General features: G+C 43.5%; 2 protein-coding genes across 2 annotated transcripts in view; both read left to right on the forward strand.

Moving 5' to 3' along the window:
* LOC101313385 overlaps positions 1-473 on the forward strand; it is a 2,107-nt gene extending 1,634 nt beyond the window's left edge. The window contains exon 2 of the mRNA XM_004292021.1: positions 30-473. Within this exon, the coding sequence (XP_004292069.1) occupies positions 30-473 (444 nt within the window). The remainder of the gene's footprint in view (positions 1-29) is intronic.
* Positions 474-6,111: 5,638 nt separating this feature from the next.
* LOC101312009 lies at positions 6,112-10,483 on the forward strand. The gene is made up of 3 exons (XM_004289667.1): positions 6,112-6,548; positions 9,207-9,367; positions 10,335-10,483. Exons 1-3 carry the CDS (start codon positions 6,308-6,310, stop codon positions 10,416-10,418), a joined length of 486 nt encoding a protein of 161 aa, XP_004289715.1. The 5' UTR covers positions 6,112-6,307; the 3' UTR covers positions 10,419-10,483.
* The last annotated feature ends 4,101 nt before the right edge of the window (positions 10,484-14,584 follow it).

The following is a 14,584-nucleotide window of genomic DNA, read 5'->3' on the forward strand; positions in this document are numbered from 1 at the left end:
ATCAACTACTTGGCGAGGATTACGTCCAGGCCATGTGGCAGGAACTTGAAGATCTTGACGAGCACCGCGTCACCGCTTTCAACAATCTCGTCCTCGAGAAACAACGCATCGCACGTTCGTATGATAAGGTCACGCGCGGACGGAGCTATGCTGAGGGCCAGAAAGTGTGGCGCGCGGTACTCCCACTTAGGGACAAAACCGACGGTCGGGGCAAGTGGTCCGCTCGATGGGAAGGCCCCTTTATTATTCATCGTATACTCCCCAAGGGGGCATACCACCTGCGCGACTTGGACGGTACCATTCATCGCAATCCTATTAATGGCCGCTTCCTCAAGCGCCACATTGCAGGAGTTTGGGAACGCGAGGATCCTCCGCCTCCCCCAGACCCCGTCACCACAGTCAATAGTGCTACGCGCCATCGCGTTCTCGCTCCACCGCCTAACACTAGGGGGCAATCCGGGATAGAAGACTGATAGAGTACGTTATAACATACCAGCCTAAAAAGGCCAGTACAAGATTGGGGCCTATTCCAGAGGCCCTAAAAAAAAAATAATAAATTCATTTATTTTGCCTTTTTGGCGTTGTTTCAATACAAGTTTCGAACATCAGCTTTGCGGCCGAAACAACTACATTGACAGAAAGGGTGAAATTAGACTATGTTTACATTCAGAAGCATAGATCTGCAGATATTGGAAGCCTCAACCCGTATATCTTGCAGGGTTGAAGAAGAGACTGCCGCCGCATCCTTCGTTTAAAGTTGGCAAGCGCCCCGCTTCCATAAACCAGCACGAGCTTTGACACCGGCCCGGACCTAAAACAAATTGTTGGGAAGCTAGAGGTCCACTGGACCAGCGTCCCTCATGCTACCGGTCATGCCTGGAAGGTGCTTGAAGGGCACTGACCAGAACCTCAAGCGCAAGCGGATGCGGAGCCCCGAGAACCTCACGTTTGGACAGAACAGTCGGTGCAAGGCAGAAGGTACCCGACCATTAGATTGTCCAAACAAAGGCTTGACCTGAGAGTAGATTTTCAGAATCACTCCTGGCCTGAGAGTAGATTTTCAGAATCAGCAAGAAGGAAGAATGAAAATGTGAGGTGGGGGCTTTGCTTTAAGCAAGGACAAGAGGATGTACAGAAGGGTATAAGAGCCCATGGTAAGGGGGCAAAGACTTAACTGATACTTCGCCCCGGCCAAGCGTTTCTTTTTATAAGCGAAAAGGGTGATTTTCCTTTCAACAGATGTCCTCCATGCAGCGATTTGCTCCGAGATATGAGCTTTGGAGATAAGGTCGGACGCGTTGTTCCATAATGACTACCCGCGTTCCAAGCGAGTAGTTGCATTGGAAACCCCCCACCAAATCTTGGAAAAAGATTTTTTCCTGGCAGTTCTTACACAAGATTTGACAAGAGCGGAAAAATTTGATTTAATAATAATATTATTATACAAAGGGGGCAAAGCGCTGATCGGGTCTAAACCCGCCTAGAAGCCTTATACAAATCTATGAGAAGGCCTTCTAAGGCCAACTCTTCAACATCCGCCTGGGCTTGGGCTTCGTCGGCAGCAGCAATAGCCGAGTCCAAAGCTTCCTGGGTCTCTTCCGCGGCCTGCACACGGGCTTCTGCCTCTTCACCTCGGGCCAAGTTCTGGCGAGCTTAAGTAAGCTGAGCTTGCAGCTCCGCTATCTGAGCCTCCAGGGCCTCCACTTTCCAAGCATAGACAGTGCATGGGTTCTCTGAAGACGCCTCAGGAATCTCAGCGTCTTCAAGTTCGGCTAAAAGGGCTGCCATCTGATGGTCTAAGGCTTCGCGGACTTTCTCGTGAGCGGCCGACTGGGCACCGACATCTTGAACTCGGCGAGCCTGCAGCTCGACAACGTCGGTAAGTTCGAACACATGGTCCAGAGCAAGGTTGCTGCCAGCGAGGTGCCGAGTCAGAGCTTCATGGGCCTCGCGAGCGCGCCTCACCAAATCGAATACGTTCATGTGGGGACCTTGGCGCAGTAGCCCGTGAAAGAAAGCCCGGGCTAGACGAATGGGCTCTGGATCGGCAGGCGGGGTAATCCGGGCCAGAAGACGAGCGGTCCGGGTAGCCAAAGAAGAAGCCGCCTCGCTAGATGTCCTAGTTGGGGCCGAAGTGGTTGGTTCAACCTCTGCAACGACCTCAATCTCTGGAACGGGCGGGGGGACCTCAGACCGAGTAGGGACTATCGGTTCTTCGTTGGTTTGAGCCGCTGAATCTGGTTGCAGGGGAGAGGGCTCAAGCATCGGTTGGAAGTCCTCTGGCGGAACCGCCGAAGGGGCAGCGAAGTCAGAAAGCCGGGTGGTCTGGCCGAAATCTTCATCTTGAGCAGGAGCCGAGGTAGGCTCTGGAGGCAGGCCAGTTTCGCCTAGAGCGTCGGTTGGAGAAGGGGGTCGCACGGCGACTTCCTCGGTAACCATGGTTTGATCCCCGACGATTGGTTCCGGGGCTGGGACTTCAACTATCGTTGTTGCTCCTTCATTGACAGCGAGGCGAGGTCGGATGCGGCGGCGAACCTGTCAAATACAAAGTGAGCACATCGTTTGTTGGCTTTAATGTAGTTTGGTTCGAAGAAAGGTCGCTTACCAAAGCGTGCTCTTACCGATATCGCTCATCCTCTAGCAGTTCTTCTTCGTCCTCAACAGGGCGCTTCCGCGAGCTTTCGCCGCTTGTTGGCCGAGGAATGACGGGAGCAGTCTCACCGTCATGGTCCGCCGCGGGTTCCTCTTGAGCAGGTGCTTTTCCTTTGTCTCCGGCACCCTCAGGTCTTCTGATAGTTCTCCGGCGGGGGGCAGACTGTAAAGATAGACAGGAGAGTTAGGGAGAAGTATTTCGTCGAAGTGATAAAGGCGGTTTGAAATTTACACAGTTAGTGGCATACCTCGGGTGCGGGATCGCGTTCTCGAATGACGATCCCCGTCGAGCGACGAGTAGCGGGAACTGGTGGGAGCGCAGGCCTAGGCCCTGTCGCAGCCTTTGAACCGCCCTCTTCACGGTCGCACTGGGCATCAAGAATGACGCGGTCTGACTCGCCCAGAGTGTCGTACAGAGGATAAAAGATGGCAGCGAAGACAGCATCATCTGGGAACCCCCAATGGTTGTATAAGGATCGCCACCAAGAAAGGTAAGCGGGGTCAACGCCCAGCGAAGGCTCAATCTCCAGCAAGTCAGGAGTGAGAGGGAAAATGTTCTGCAGCGGGGTGACCCGGTCGGACTCGCCAATCTTCCTCCAGGAGGTGTACTTGTTCACCGAATGGAAAAGTGGATAGGGGATCCCTTGAGAGAAGCCAAGTTGTCTGGCGAAGTGGTTGGGGGCATACAGCTCGAAGCCTTGTTCATCTTCGGCGAGCTGAAGGTCGCAGCATGAGGATGCTCTCATGAAGACGATCTTGGCGTCAGAGTCTGAGTCAGAGCGAGGGAAGAAGCCCGTTGATAAGACTTCAGGATGGCGCCGACGAACCATCATGTCTATGGTGGGAGGCGGTTCGAGTTGGTTGTACAGGATGGAAAGGCTGGCGAAGAAAGACAGGGGAGTCCGGTTCGCAGCGTTCCTGCACACCGCGAAGCCGAGCAGTTGGTCCTCGGGCAGAAATTCCAGCGGGGCTCGCCGGAAGAGAGAGAAGTACAGCTGCGTCCATAAATCCAGGATCCACAGAGGGCCAGCAGAGAAATGGAAGGGTCTTAGGGACAGCATGTGCAGGGTCCGGTAGAGCGCGCCCAGCACGGGCTGCCCTAGCCCTACTTCGATCCCATTGTAGAGTGCCTCGGCCAGCTTTATCCATTTCCCTGTAGGCTTGTGAGCACTACCATAAAATATGAATTTATCAAGCCAATACTCAAGGAAAGCGATACCTCCTTCGTGTTGTTCTGCATGGCCGATGTAGAACTTCCTCCATACTCCATACGAGCCTTTCAGGGCGCGGCGGGCCCCCAGGTTGCAGGAATACGTAAACTCGGTCGATGCAAAGTCGCCTGGCGCATATGGCTTCGCATGGATCGGCAGCCCGGTGATGGCGAGGATGTCCAGCAGAGAAATGCCCATTTCCCCGAAAGGAAAATCGAAAGTGTTGGTGGCACTGTTCCATAAGCAGACCGCGGCAGCGATGGGTGCTCGATCAGCGTGAGGAGGCAGTGAGAAGCTCAAGGAAATGGCTTCGCTGATGCCGGTTGCTTCCCAGATCGCTTGATCGGTCTGGAGGCGAGCCGCATACCATGCCCGGTCCTCCGCGGTGACGCTGGGCCATTCCCCGACCCGGATATTTGTGTGAGAGCGGGCTTGGTGGAACCAGGAGGCAAAGTTTCCCGGCTCACAACGTTGGGCAAGGATTGGTCGGCGCACAGAGGCGGTATAGTGGTTCAAATCAGAGGCGGACGGAGGTTATGAAGGAGTCGGACCGAGCAGGGCTGCCCCTGTTTCAAGGAAATAAATGGGTGTTCCTTGAGGAGGGTTGTTGGCAAAACGACGAGCGAGGCCGGTTGACTAAGAGCTCGCCGCCGTGAGGTTAAGGTTTGGATCATTAGCGGTTGGTTTGGGAGCCATTGTTTCTGGTCGGAGTGAGTCCGGTGGCGAAGTTTGGTTGGTTGCAGAAGAGAGGGAGAAGACTGGTTGGAAAGCGATGGTGAGATGTGGGGACTCGCATCGAGGTTTATAAAGGAGACGGACCGTAACGTCTTTTCAATCGGTGGCCGTAATGAGGAGACGCGATGACGACCGAAACGTCAGCACATTTCAAATTTCAAACAGCCGCAATGATGAAGGGAGGCGACGATGCCGAAACGTCAGCACCTTTTGAATTACGAATTCCCGTAAATGGCTCATTTAGGCCTTTTCGCTTATCCGTTGCGAAATGGATTAAGCTCAAGACCTAGGGGGCAATGTTTGAGCCCAGTGGGTATTTTTGGTCCAAGACTCGGAGTAGGTTTTGGATAATATTTGAGCCAGTACCTGTGGCCCTTTTTTAATGCGAAGCCCACGAAGGGTGGCGAAGTCTGGCAACACGCGATTTGGAGTTTTGCAAAGATTCTGATACCTCGCGGGATTCGATGTCCTCGCGGGATCCTTTGTTCTAGTTCGTGTAGGTTTCTACAGTGCATGGCGAGGTAGAGTTGGAAATGGACTATAGTACCCGCGGGATAGGATCGCTTAGTGCTCGAGTTCGCGTACAACGCTACAGTGATATGATGCGGGGCGATGAGCGAGACCTAGGCGAAGTCTGTTTTGGACACGTGTTGCATGGATCGCGCGGCTCGCGAGCTAGTCGTTTCCTGGTGGAATTCTAATTGTTGAGTCCGAATGGATTTGTGATTAGGTCTCTGTGAATTGCTTACGGATCGCTATATAAGAGAGTTCGAGGATCTGGTTTAGCTGACTACACACACAATCAATCATACAAAACAACTGCAAATCTTCGAGCATCCTCGAAATCCTAAGTTCTAAGTGCACCTCGCCTTAGATCTCAGAGGCCGTCTGGACTCGCCTCTCTTTCCCAATTGTTGCTCTGCTCGCTTCGAACAGTGAGTATCGATTCACAGGTGACTAGATAGTTTGCTCGTAATTCCTCGCCCGCGAGGTTACACCGGAGCTCTACTTCGCCTGATTAGAAGTCAAGAACTCGCACCGTTCTCGTTCCGCGTCCGCGCGGTGGCACGCCCTGCAAACCCTAATTTACTTTTTGGTAGCACAAGTTACCTCTCTACCTCTGCTGAGGATCGTGGCCAAAACAATAGTAGCTAGCTAGCAGTCGAGGACTATATAAGCATAAAGCAACTAATTAACACAAACATAATGATACTGAAATAAAATCAGGAAAATTCTATCATACATAACTGCAAGTATGCAAGAATTCTTGACATTTCCACACTTACAAACATGTAAAAGTGTAATACCCCGGTATTTCTTAAAGGTAAATAAATTGTAACTAAATTTATATGTGCCTATATATATAATTAGTATTGAGATGTGAGGTGAGACCAAAATTTCCCGGTAATATTGATTAGATTACGGGAAATATATATTGAAATGCAAATAAATACAAAAGAAAAAAAAAGAGAAGAAGAAGATATTTTTTAGGGGAAGAAAGGTCTAGAAGGAGGGGGAAGGTTTCGGGAAAAAAAAAAACAAACAGAGAAAGAAAAGGGGGAAAGCTCAGACCGACTCGGTCGGGGGAGCCGGGGAGCAGCAGCGGAGACCTCCGGTCGCTTCTCCGCCGTAGTGCCGTCTCTCGGCACAAAACTGGTGTCCAAAGCTTCGTCTCGTTGTCCCCGTCTTCATGGTGGTCGTCATTTTCGATGGGACGCCGAGTTGAGAAAGAATCGGAGGAGAGAAGAGGACTGCCTCTCCGATTGGGTTTCCGATCCCAGCCACGACGACGACAACGAAGGGTACTGGTAGCTTCGCCTCGGCATGGAGGACACTTCTATGCTCTTGAATTTCACAGAAGAGGTCTGAGGAGAGAGAATCCAAGAGAAGAGAGATTTCTGAGTTTTGGTCGTGTTCTTCGTGTTTTCCGGCGAGATGGGTTCGACTCAGGTATTAATCTTCATCTACTCGTCAAACTCTACCTTTCTGTGTAACTGAAATCGAGTAAAGTTGAGTTTTGAAGAAATTGGAGTTTGGGCAGTTGGTGACCGCCACTGTTCACAGTGGTGATGGTGATATTTAGGGTTCATGATTATCTGTTTGTTATTGAGAAAGCTTTGGAAGATAATTTGATTGATATTGCTGTGCTTGAATTCGATTTTGGATGAGGTTGGGTTTTCAGCTGAGTTGGCCACCGTTTGTGGCCATTGTGCTCGGTGGCAGACGCGGCGGCGTTAGCTGGTGGTTAAGGTTTCTGGGTTTGGTTTCGATTAAGTTTGTGATAATTAATTTGAGGATTATTGGGTTTATTTCCTCATTTAAACTCAGGGTCAGGGTTGACAGAAACATACTTCTCTCTTCATTCTCTATAATATGGGTTTACTTGGCTACTGTTTCGATGTTGTTTGGACTATGTTTGTAATTTAAAATTATTGGGTTGTTGTTTGACGAGGTGTTGGAGTGGGAGAACAAGAGAAGTTCTGTACAGGCTTATGTGTTCCCCGTGTGGGTGCATTTCATGTGAATTTGGTTTTATTGTGATAAATGAAATGGTCTAGAATTGGTTATAATAAGAAGATAATCACTTAGTTACATTGGTCTTGATAAAGTGATTAAAGATACAAAACTGTATCAAGTTGATGTTGAGAAATGCCCGAAGTATGACTATGGGTGTCCATAGTAATTATGCAATTTTGCTTTGAAATTCTTTTTGACGAATTTGTGAGATATGTTGGTTGATATGTTAAATGTGTGGGAGTTGAATGATATTTTGATATCAAGTTAAAGCTTGAGAATGAGAACCAAATGGGTTATAGATGCGAAGTTATGGTCTAAAAATGGAAAGTTACTGTTTCGGTAAAGAGTATAAAAATGAGAGAAACCTAATGGTGGAAAGTTTGTAATTTTTTGGACTAATGTTTGTTAAGCTTCGGATTTTCCGATGCATAGAGAAATAGTATAAAATGTTGAACTACGAGTGGCTTGATCCCTTTAAAAAGGGTACGTAGGCAGCCCGATCAATGTTTTGGGTGCAGCCGCAAATTAATAAAATAAAATTTAAGTTTCAAACGCGACAAAAATGTTTGTCGTTTTATTTGATAATGAGATTCTATCTCATTTTCAAATTAGGATTTTCTTATTGATTATATTTGTTTATTCTTTTAACACCTGGGTCAGGGTGTTACAAAAAGATGCACAAACATCAACTCCCAAAGTCGGATAACCATACCTCTATTATGTTGGCCTTGGCATTTTTTGCAGAAACTTCATTTTGTTAGTCATGCAGTTATATGCTTCATTGGTTTTATGTGACTTAACATAACGACTTGCTATATATCGAGTAAGATGTAGCAACAAGTCGATTAACAGCAAGTATTTTGCTTAACTAGGTTAATGGAAGAAAGTAAGGCTTAGTCAACTTATATATACTGTTATCTTCTTGATAGTAGCATCCTGGCATTCATATATATAGAAGCATATATATATCATACAATATTTTACTGCTTCAAAGACGACCCTGCCAAACTCCCTCCATCTACGACCCAGCCAGTTCCGGAATCCGGATCCCTCCATCTCTGTGGCTCTGTGTATGACACAACTTTAAAATGTGGTTCACCGCTTTTCTTTCATGTTCTTTGTTATATACTGTTGGTCTCGTTTGTTTCATAAATGATTGGTTCGGTTAGAGTAAATATAATATATTCCTTGATTGATAAATATATATAAGAGAAAATTAGATAAAAATCCAAAATACTAGACCTCTTTTAAGATAACCCCATACATATTTTTCTTTTATTTTACACCCATTCCACATAAGCAAACATACCATATAGAGCAAATGTCTATAATTAATAGTTTTTTTTCATTTTTCAGTTTCTCTAATTTGCCCTTCAGACAGTAGAAAGCTAAATTTAATATATTTCTCAATTTTAGCATAAATTTGAAACTCAAATACTAGCTAAAATTTAGTTGGAGTTAACTTTGTCATAATCAGTTACATTCTTTAATTTCTTACCTTGTTATTACAAACTTGAGTGTATATATATATATGCTATATACAGAAGTATGTCATTTGTAATAAGATTATATTTTTCATTCTTAAGCTCACATTTGGTGTCTCTCTACATAGTCGAAAAATATCTAATTGTAAGGTACACGTTCTTGTTCTTTGATTAACTTTTTTTCTTTTTAGGTACATTATTATATCATTTCTCATCATAATCAAGAGAACATTTTACACTCTACTACTTATATTTCTAATGTACTTATTAAGTAGGGCATGATATGATAATATACCTAAAAAGAATAAACCCAAAATTGGGTTTAGGGTTTAAGGTTAAGGTATATGGTTTAGGTCATAGAGTTAGGGTATAGGTTCAGGGTTTAGGGTTTAGGGTTTAGGGTTTAGGGTTTTGGGAAATATAAACTCATTGAATCCTGCTTCTGTCTCTTTTATTCATCTAGCTACGCTACCCATGTTAAGAGAAAATTAACGGAACGTGAGTTCCTCTTTTCTCTTTTGGGATTCTCTTTCTTGTCCATTTTCTTGTGTTAACCAGACAATTCTAAACTCATTGAATCCTGATTCTGTCTCTTTTATTCATCTAGCTACGCTACCCATGTTAATGCATTCAAATGCATACTCTATACTTTGGTCTCGCAACATTCTCTCTTCTTTTCGTCGAGAAGAAAATGGTGATCAAGCTAGTGTTCCCCGGCCTCCACATATATGCTGCCAATTCAAGGATACTGGTAGAAGAAACAAACACGTACGTAGCTACAAGAAACTCCCATATACATCCTGTGATCGATGTACAATATTCTTGACTTGGTTTTTCTTGTTGGACGTCTTAGGTTAATTTTGTGGAATTTGCTTTCAAATTGAGAGATTTACACTGCATATCATTGTCATTTTCTTTGCTGCGCGCTATGGATGAAAGAACTTGCTGCCATTGTCACTTTCTTTGCTGTTTCCATATAACTTAATTAGTTTTTCTTATGATCTAGCTAGTTCCATAACTTAATCAGACGCATAACAAAATGAGAAGAAGTTTATTACATGCATAATCAATCTTACGTACACATGCAATCATTGCTTTATTTTCCCTTATAAAAAGCTGGGGTCCTTGACCGTAATGAAATAAAATTATATCTTCAAAAATATCAGATTTTTAACGTGCAACAATTTACATGTGCGTTAATTTTTAGACTCAAAATATAACTTGTTGTCTATAACAAATTAACAATTAACAGAGTAGTTTACTAAACCTAGCTAGCTATCATGTATTCATATATACAGTGGTTGTTATAACGTACTATCAGAAAAAGACGACCACAAAGCCAAGTAGAAAATAGAGTCAATTAAGGTGTATACAAATAATACAATGATGGAGGACTTTGACAAGGTATTGCTCCATATAGAATAGCGATGACGACTTGACCCAACCTCCACGCTGCTTCTCACTTCCCACTTCTCACTAGCTACACGCCACAAGTCTGGCCTCTTCCATTCTTTGTTTTTCCAAACTTAAAACATATAAGAGTTCTGTTATTATGAATTTCAGACTTGTGCTGTATAGCAATGAAATCCCAGCTAGGACTCGTAAACCTAGTTTAACTTCATGTATTGCAAATAATTTGTGATCTAGTGACTCGATTTGAAGTTATTTCTGTACTCTGGAGTATATCATAAAGTTTTCGATAAATCTCTTATTAGTCTATCTGATTTAAATGCAGCAAAGAACCCAGGGGCTCTTTCCCACGGTTTATTCAAAAACCTTGAAAAATGAGAGCTATTGTAGGTGGTGGGTTGGTACGTAGTTGTTTGGCCACGTAATGACGTAATGCAAGGAAGGGTTGGTTTGACCAAATTCAGTCGCAAATGGAGAGCTGGTGATCGAGCCCTAGCTAAGACAAGCTTCAATGGCAGCAGCAGTGCAACTCTTTTGACTACTGGAATTTTATATACACCGGCATGTCTACGTAGACATCACTCTTACCATGCACTCTCATCGATCGGTCATCACTGCTCAATAAAATTATAACAGGAAAACACAGGCACGTATGCTTCCTGCTGCTCGATCAAGACCCTATTTGTATCATTGAAAATGATCGACTTCGTTCGTTTCTGTTTCTTTGAGAAAACAACGAGGACAACGGGAATCAAGTCTCTAGAATCTAGATTTGAACCGAAAGAAAGCCGGAAAGTCTCTAGCTAGCTACATCACTTGGCATAGAAGTACGTAGTAATGTGATGGTAAACTAACGAATAATTTCGTTATCTAGCAGTGAAGTTCTAAGTTTGATGTTCTTATAAAAGGTGACCAATGATTTACGCACACATCATTATACAACTGAACATTGGTACGGACGTACAGTATACGATTATACGGTTTGTTTGTTTGTTTGTTTATTTTTATTTTTTATAGAGGTACGGTATCCAGTTTGTAACATGTTTTATCATAACAAACTATATAAAGTGACTTAACGAGTTCAAAATTGTTAGCTCTTTATTAAAATAGTAATTTCTACATAACGTGAGGTCTTGTTTTTTAGTTCTGTTGTTTCTTTATATTAGGCCTGGGACTTTGGATCCGAGAACCGGTGTGATCCGGTGGAACCGCACCGGAAACTAACGGTTCGATTCGATTCTAAAAAAAATAAATATTCATTTTTAATGAATCGGACCGTTTTGTGTTTCCCGGTTCCGGTTCCGGTTCTTTGATATGCTTAAATTTTAGAACCAGTGGAACCGATATATATGCAACTATATAAAAGACAAAACCCTAGTTTTAGACTTTGAGTCATTTTAGACTTTTTAGTCGCCTCCCAGGCCCTCCCTTCTCATTTTAGTCGCCTACCTCTTTAGTCTTTACAGACTCTACTCTCTATACAAAGAGAGAAAAGCCTGAGTCGCCTCCTCCCTTCTTAATTCCCGATTTCCCATCGTCCTCAGTCTGAACTCATTCCCTCTTCTGTCCCACATCAGCAAATCCCAATCCTAAATTCCCATTTCCCAATTGATTGTTTGATTCTGTTCCTAAACCATGAATTCAGAATTATCTCAATCAACTGATTCGGAGAAAGAAGAGCAAGCACCCCAACAGTCCAATGCGAAGGGGAAATCTGTTGCAAAGAGGAAAAGGGTTGAGAAGAAGACCAAGTCTACAGCGTCTTCGAAGCACACGAAGCTGCGTTCATGGGTGTGGATGCATTTTACTAAGGAAGAGCACCCTCTCATTGAAATTGTGGATGGAAAGGAGGAGGTAGTTGGACACACCACAAGAGCACAATGTAAGTATTGCAATACCCATCTTGCTGCTAATTCTAATGCTAATGGTACTAGCTCTTTGATGAAACACATAGAGCAGTCTTGTAAGGGTTATCCGGGGAGGGATGATGAAGAAAAGGGGCAGACTCATTTGAGTAGGGATGGTCAAGATGATTCTAGTGCAGTAGGTTTTAGGCATTGGAGTAAGGATGCATGTGTTGAAGCTGCTACTGTGATGATAGTGATGGATGAGCTTCCCTTTAGTGCCATAGAAAGACCAGGTTTCAAACACTTTTGCAGTGTGGCTGTTCCCAAGTGGAAACCACTTCCATGTAGGAAGGTGATAGTGAAGAATTTTTTAGCTATGTATGCTTCCAAAAAGGAAGAGTTGAAGATGGAATTGGGAAATCATTGTGTATGTCTGACCACTGATACATGGACATCGGTGCAGAACATAAACTATATGGTCTTAACTGGACATTTCATTGATAATGGGTGGAAAATGCATAAGAGGATTCTGAATTTTTGTGTGATTCCAAACCACCAAGGAGTCACTATTGGAAAAATACTCGAGTCATGTTTGAAAGCCTGGAACATAGAGAGGGTTCTGACTATTTCTGTCGATAATGCTTCAGCGAATAAAGTAGCCATTGACTACATTAAGAAAAGAATGATCAATTGGGAGAAGGCACAGCTTTTCGGAGGGAAGTATTTGCATGTCAAATGTTTGGCTCACATAGTTAACATAATTGTGAGGTCTGGACTCAACTTACTAGATAAGTCTGTGGCTTCCATTAGGAATGCAGTGAGATATGTAAGGAGTTCATCTTCTAGATTAGATGAATTTAAGGCATGTGTTGAAAAAGAAGATGTTGACTGCAAGAAAATATGTGTCTTGGATGTACCGACAAGGTGGAACTCGACATACATTATGTTGGACTTAAAGCTTAGAAAAGCATTTGACAATCTTGCTGAGGATGAGTACTCCAAGTATAAGGGTTATTTTAATGAAGAGGAGGAACCTGAGGATGAGGAAGGTGAAGAACAAGATTATGTTGTTGTGCAAACGAATTCTAAGAAGAGGGTAGGGCCCCCAACAGAAGCTGATTGGAACAATGCGAGTGTTTTTGTGAAGTTTCTTGGAGTTTTTCATCAAACAACCTTGAGAGTGAGTGCTACAAACCACCCGGCTTCACCAAAAGCATTTCATGACATAATTGGCATCAATGTTGAGATTGACGAACTACTCAACCAACAATTGAAGTCTGATGAAACCAGGGCTGATAAGGTTCTAAAGGAAATGGCACAGAAGATGAGGGCTAAGTATAACAAATACTTTGGAAGCTTTGATGACATTAACCAACTCTTTTTGGTTGCATTAGTGTTGGATCCAAGGTATAAATTAAAGAACTTTGAGAGAGTTTGCAAAACAATGCTGAAGTTTGATAATCTGGAGGTGATGAGGAGATCTGATCAAGTTAAAACCCTTTTGGTGGATCTAACAGACTTGTATGCTTCCTCTATTGGATATTCAAGCTCACAGAAAAGCAAAAGTTCAACTGAAGTTGGTTCAGGTAGTAGCAGCGGTCGTGACTCTCAAAAAATATATGGAAAAGTGGCAGACATGTTAGCCGATTGGGAGCAAGTCCTTGAAGATGATGAGTCTGTGGTGGTGAGTAATGAGGTCGACAGATATCTTTTAGATCCCATAGAAAAGCCACAAGTAGATAAGAAGAAAGAAGAATTTCAACTTTTGCTTTGGTGGAAGCTAAATGGATCTAAATACCCTAACTTGGCAGCTGTAGCTAAAGATGTTCTTGCGATTCAAGTTAGTACTGTGGCTAGTGAGTCAAGCTTCAGCACAGGAAAGAGAGTTATCGATCCATATAGGAGTTCATTAACTCCGAAATCAGTTGAAGCTCTCATTTGCCTTCAAAATTGGCTGAAAAGTGACAGCATCACTAATTTGGCTTATGTGCCTACTCCGGAAGAAATGGCTTGGTTAGAAGCAGTTGAAGAAGGTCTGCTATGTTTTTTTTCCTTACTAGATTTTGTTAATAATTGTGTATTTGTGTTGGTTAGTTCTCTATCTTTATGCATTTGTCTGATTTTCCAATTTTTCAGAACAAGAAAAAGAAGACCAAGAAAAGAAGAACAAGGAACAAGAAGCTTCTGAAGCTGCTGCTTCAAAGTCTTCCAAAATTGCCAAATCCTCATCAGCTGCGGATGTGTCTAAAACATATAAGAAAAGCTCTGGTTTGTTTTTATTCTTTTTCTGCTCTGCTTTTGAGTTTTGATATCATGTTGGATTGTTGGAATATGGTATACATGCAAGTTTGTTTTTATCAGTACTAACCAAATCATGAACTATTGTAGAAGGTAAAACAAAGGCTCATGGAATGGCTGTCAAGAAGAAATAAAGAGCAAAATTATATATTTAAGGTATTTTCTTGAGATATGTTTTGATGATCAAGTGTTTGGCTCACATAGTTCATTTGACTTTATTCAGTTTCATTGACTTAGTGTTTTGTGCAGGAAACCAGCCTGAATTGAAATCTGTTGAAACTGGAATACATGGAGGCAATGAAGCTGGGAAATCTGGAATAAACATGATGAAGTCTATTGTTTTTGTATTTCAGTCTTGACTTTTTATATTTATCTTTTGCATTGGAATTTAGAACTTTGCTTAATTGGGATTGTTTTAAGTCTACCAATC

The sequence above is a fragment of the Fragaria vesca genome, linkage group LG2 (assembly GCF_000184155.1).
Source record: "Fragaria vesca subsp. vesca linkage group LG2, FraVesHawaii_1.0, whole genome shotgun sequence".
Lineage (NCBI taxonomy): Eukaryota > Viridiplantae > Streptophyta > Magnoliopsida > Rosales > Rosaceae > Fragaria > Fragaria vesca.

Bases quoted from the DNA above. Each gene is read 5' to 3' on its own strand.
- LOC101312009 (XM_004289667.1), top strand. From the start codon at position 6,308: ATGGGACGCCGAGTTGAGAAAGAATCGGAGGAGAGAAGAGGACTGCCT. The intron at 6,549-9,206 runs GTATTAATCTTC...TTATTCATCTAG, and splicing joins GCGAGATGGGTTCGACTCAG to CTACGCTACCCATGTTAATG. The intron at 9,368-10,334 runs GTACGTAGCTAC...ATTTAAATGCAG, and splicing joins CTGGTAGAAGAAACAAACAC to CAAAGAACCCAGGGGCTCTT.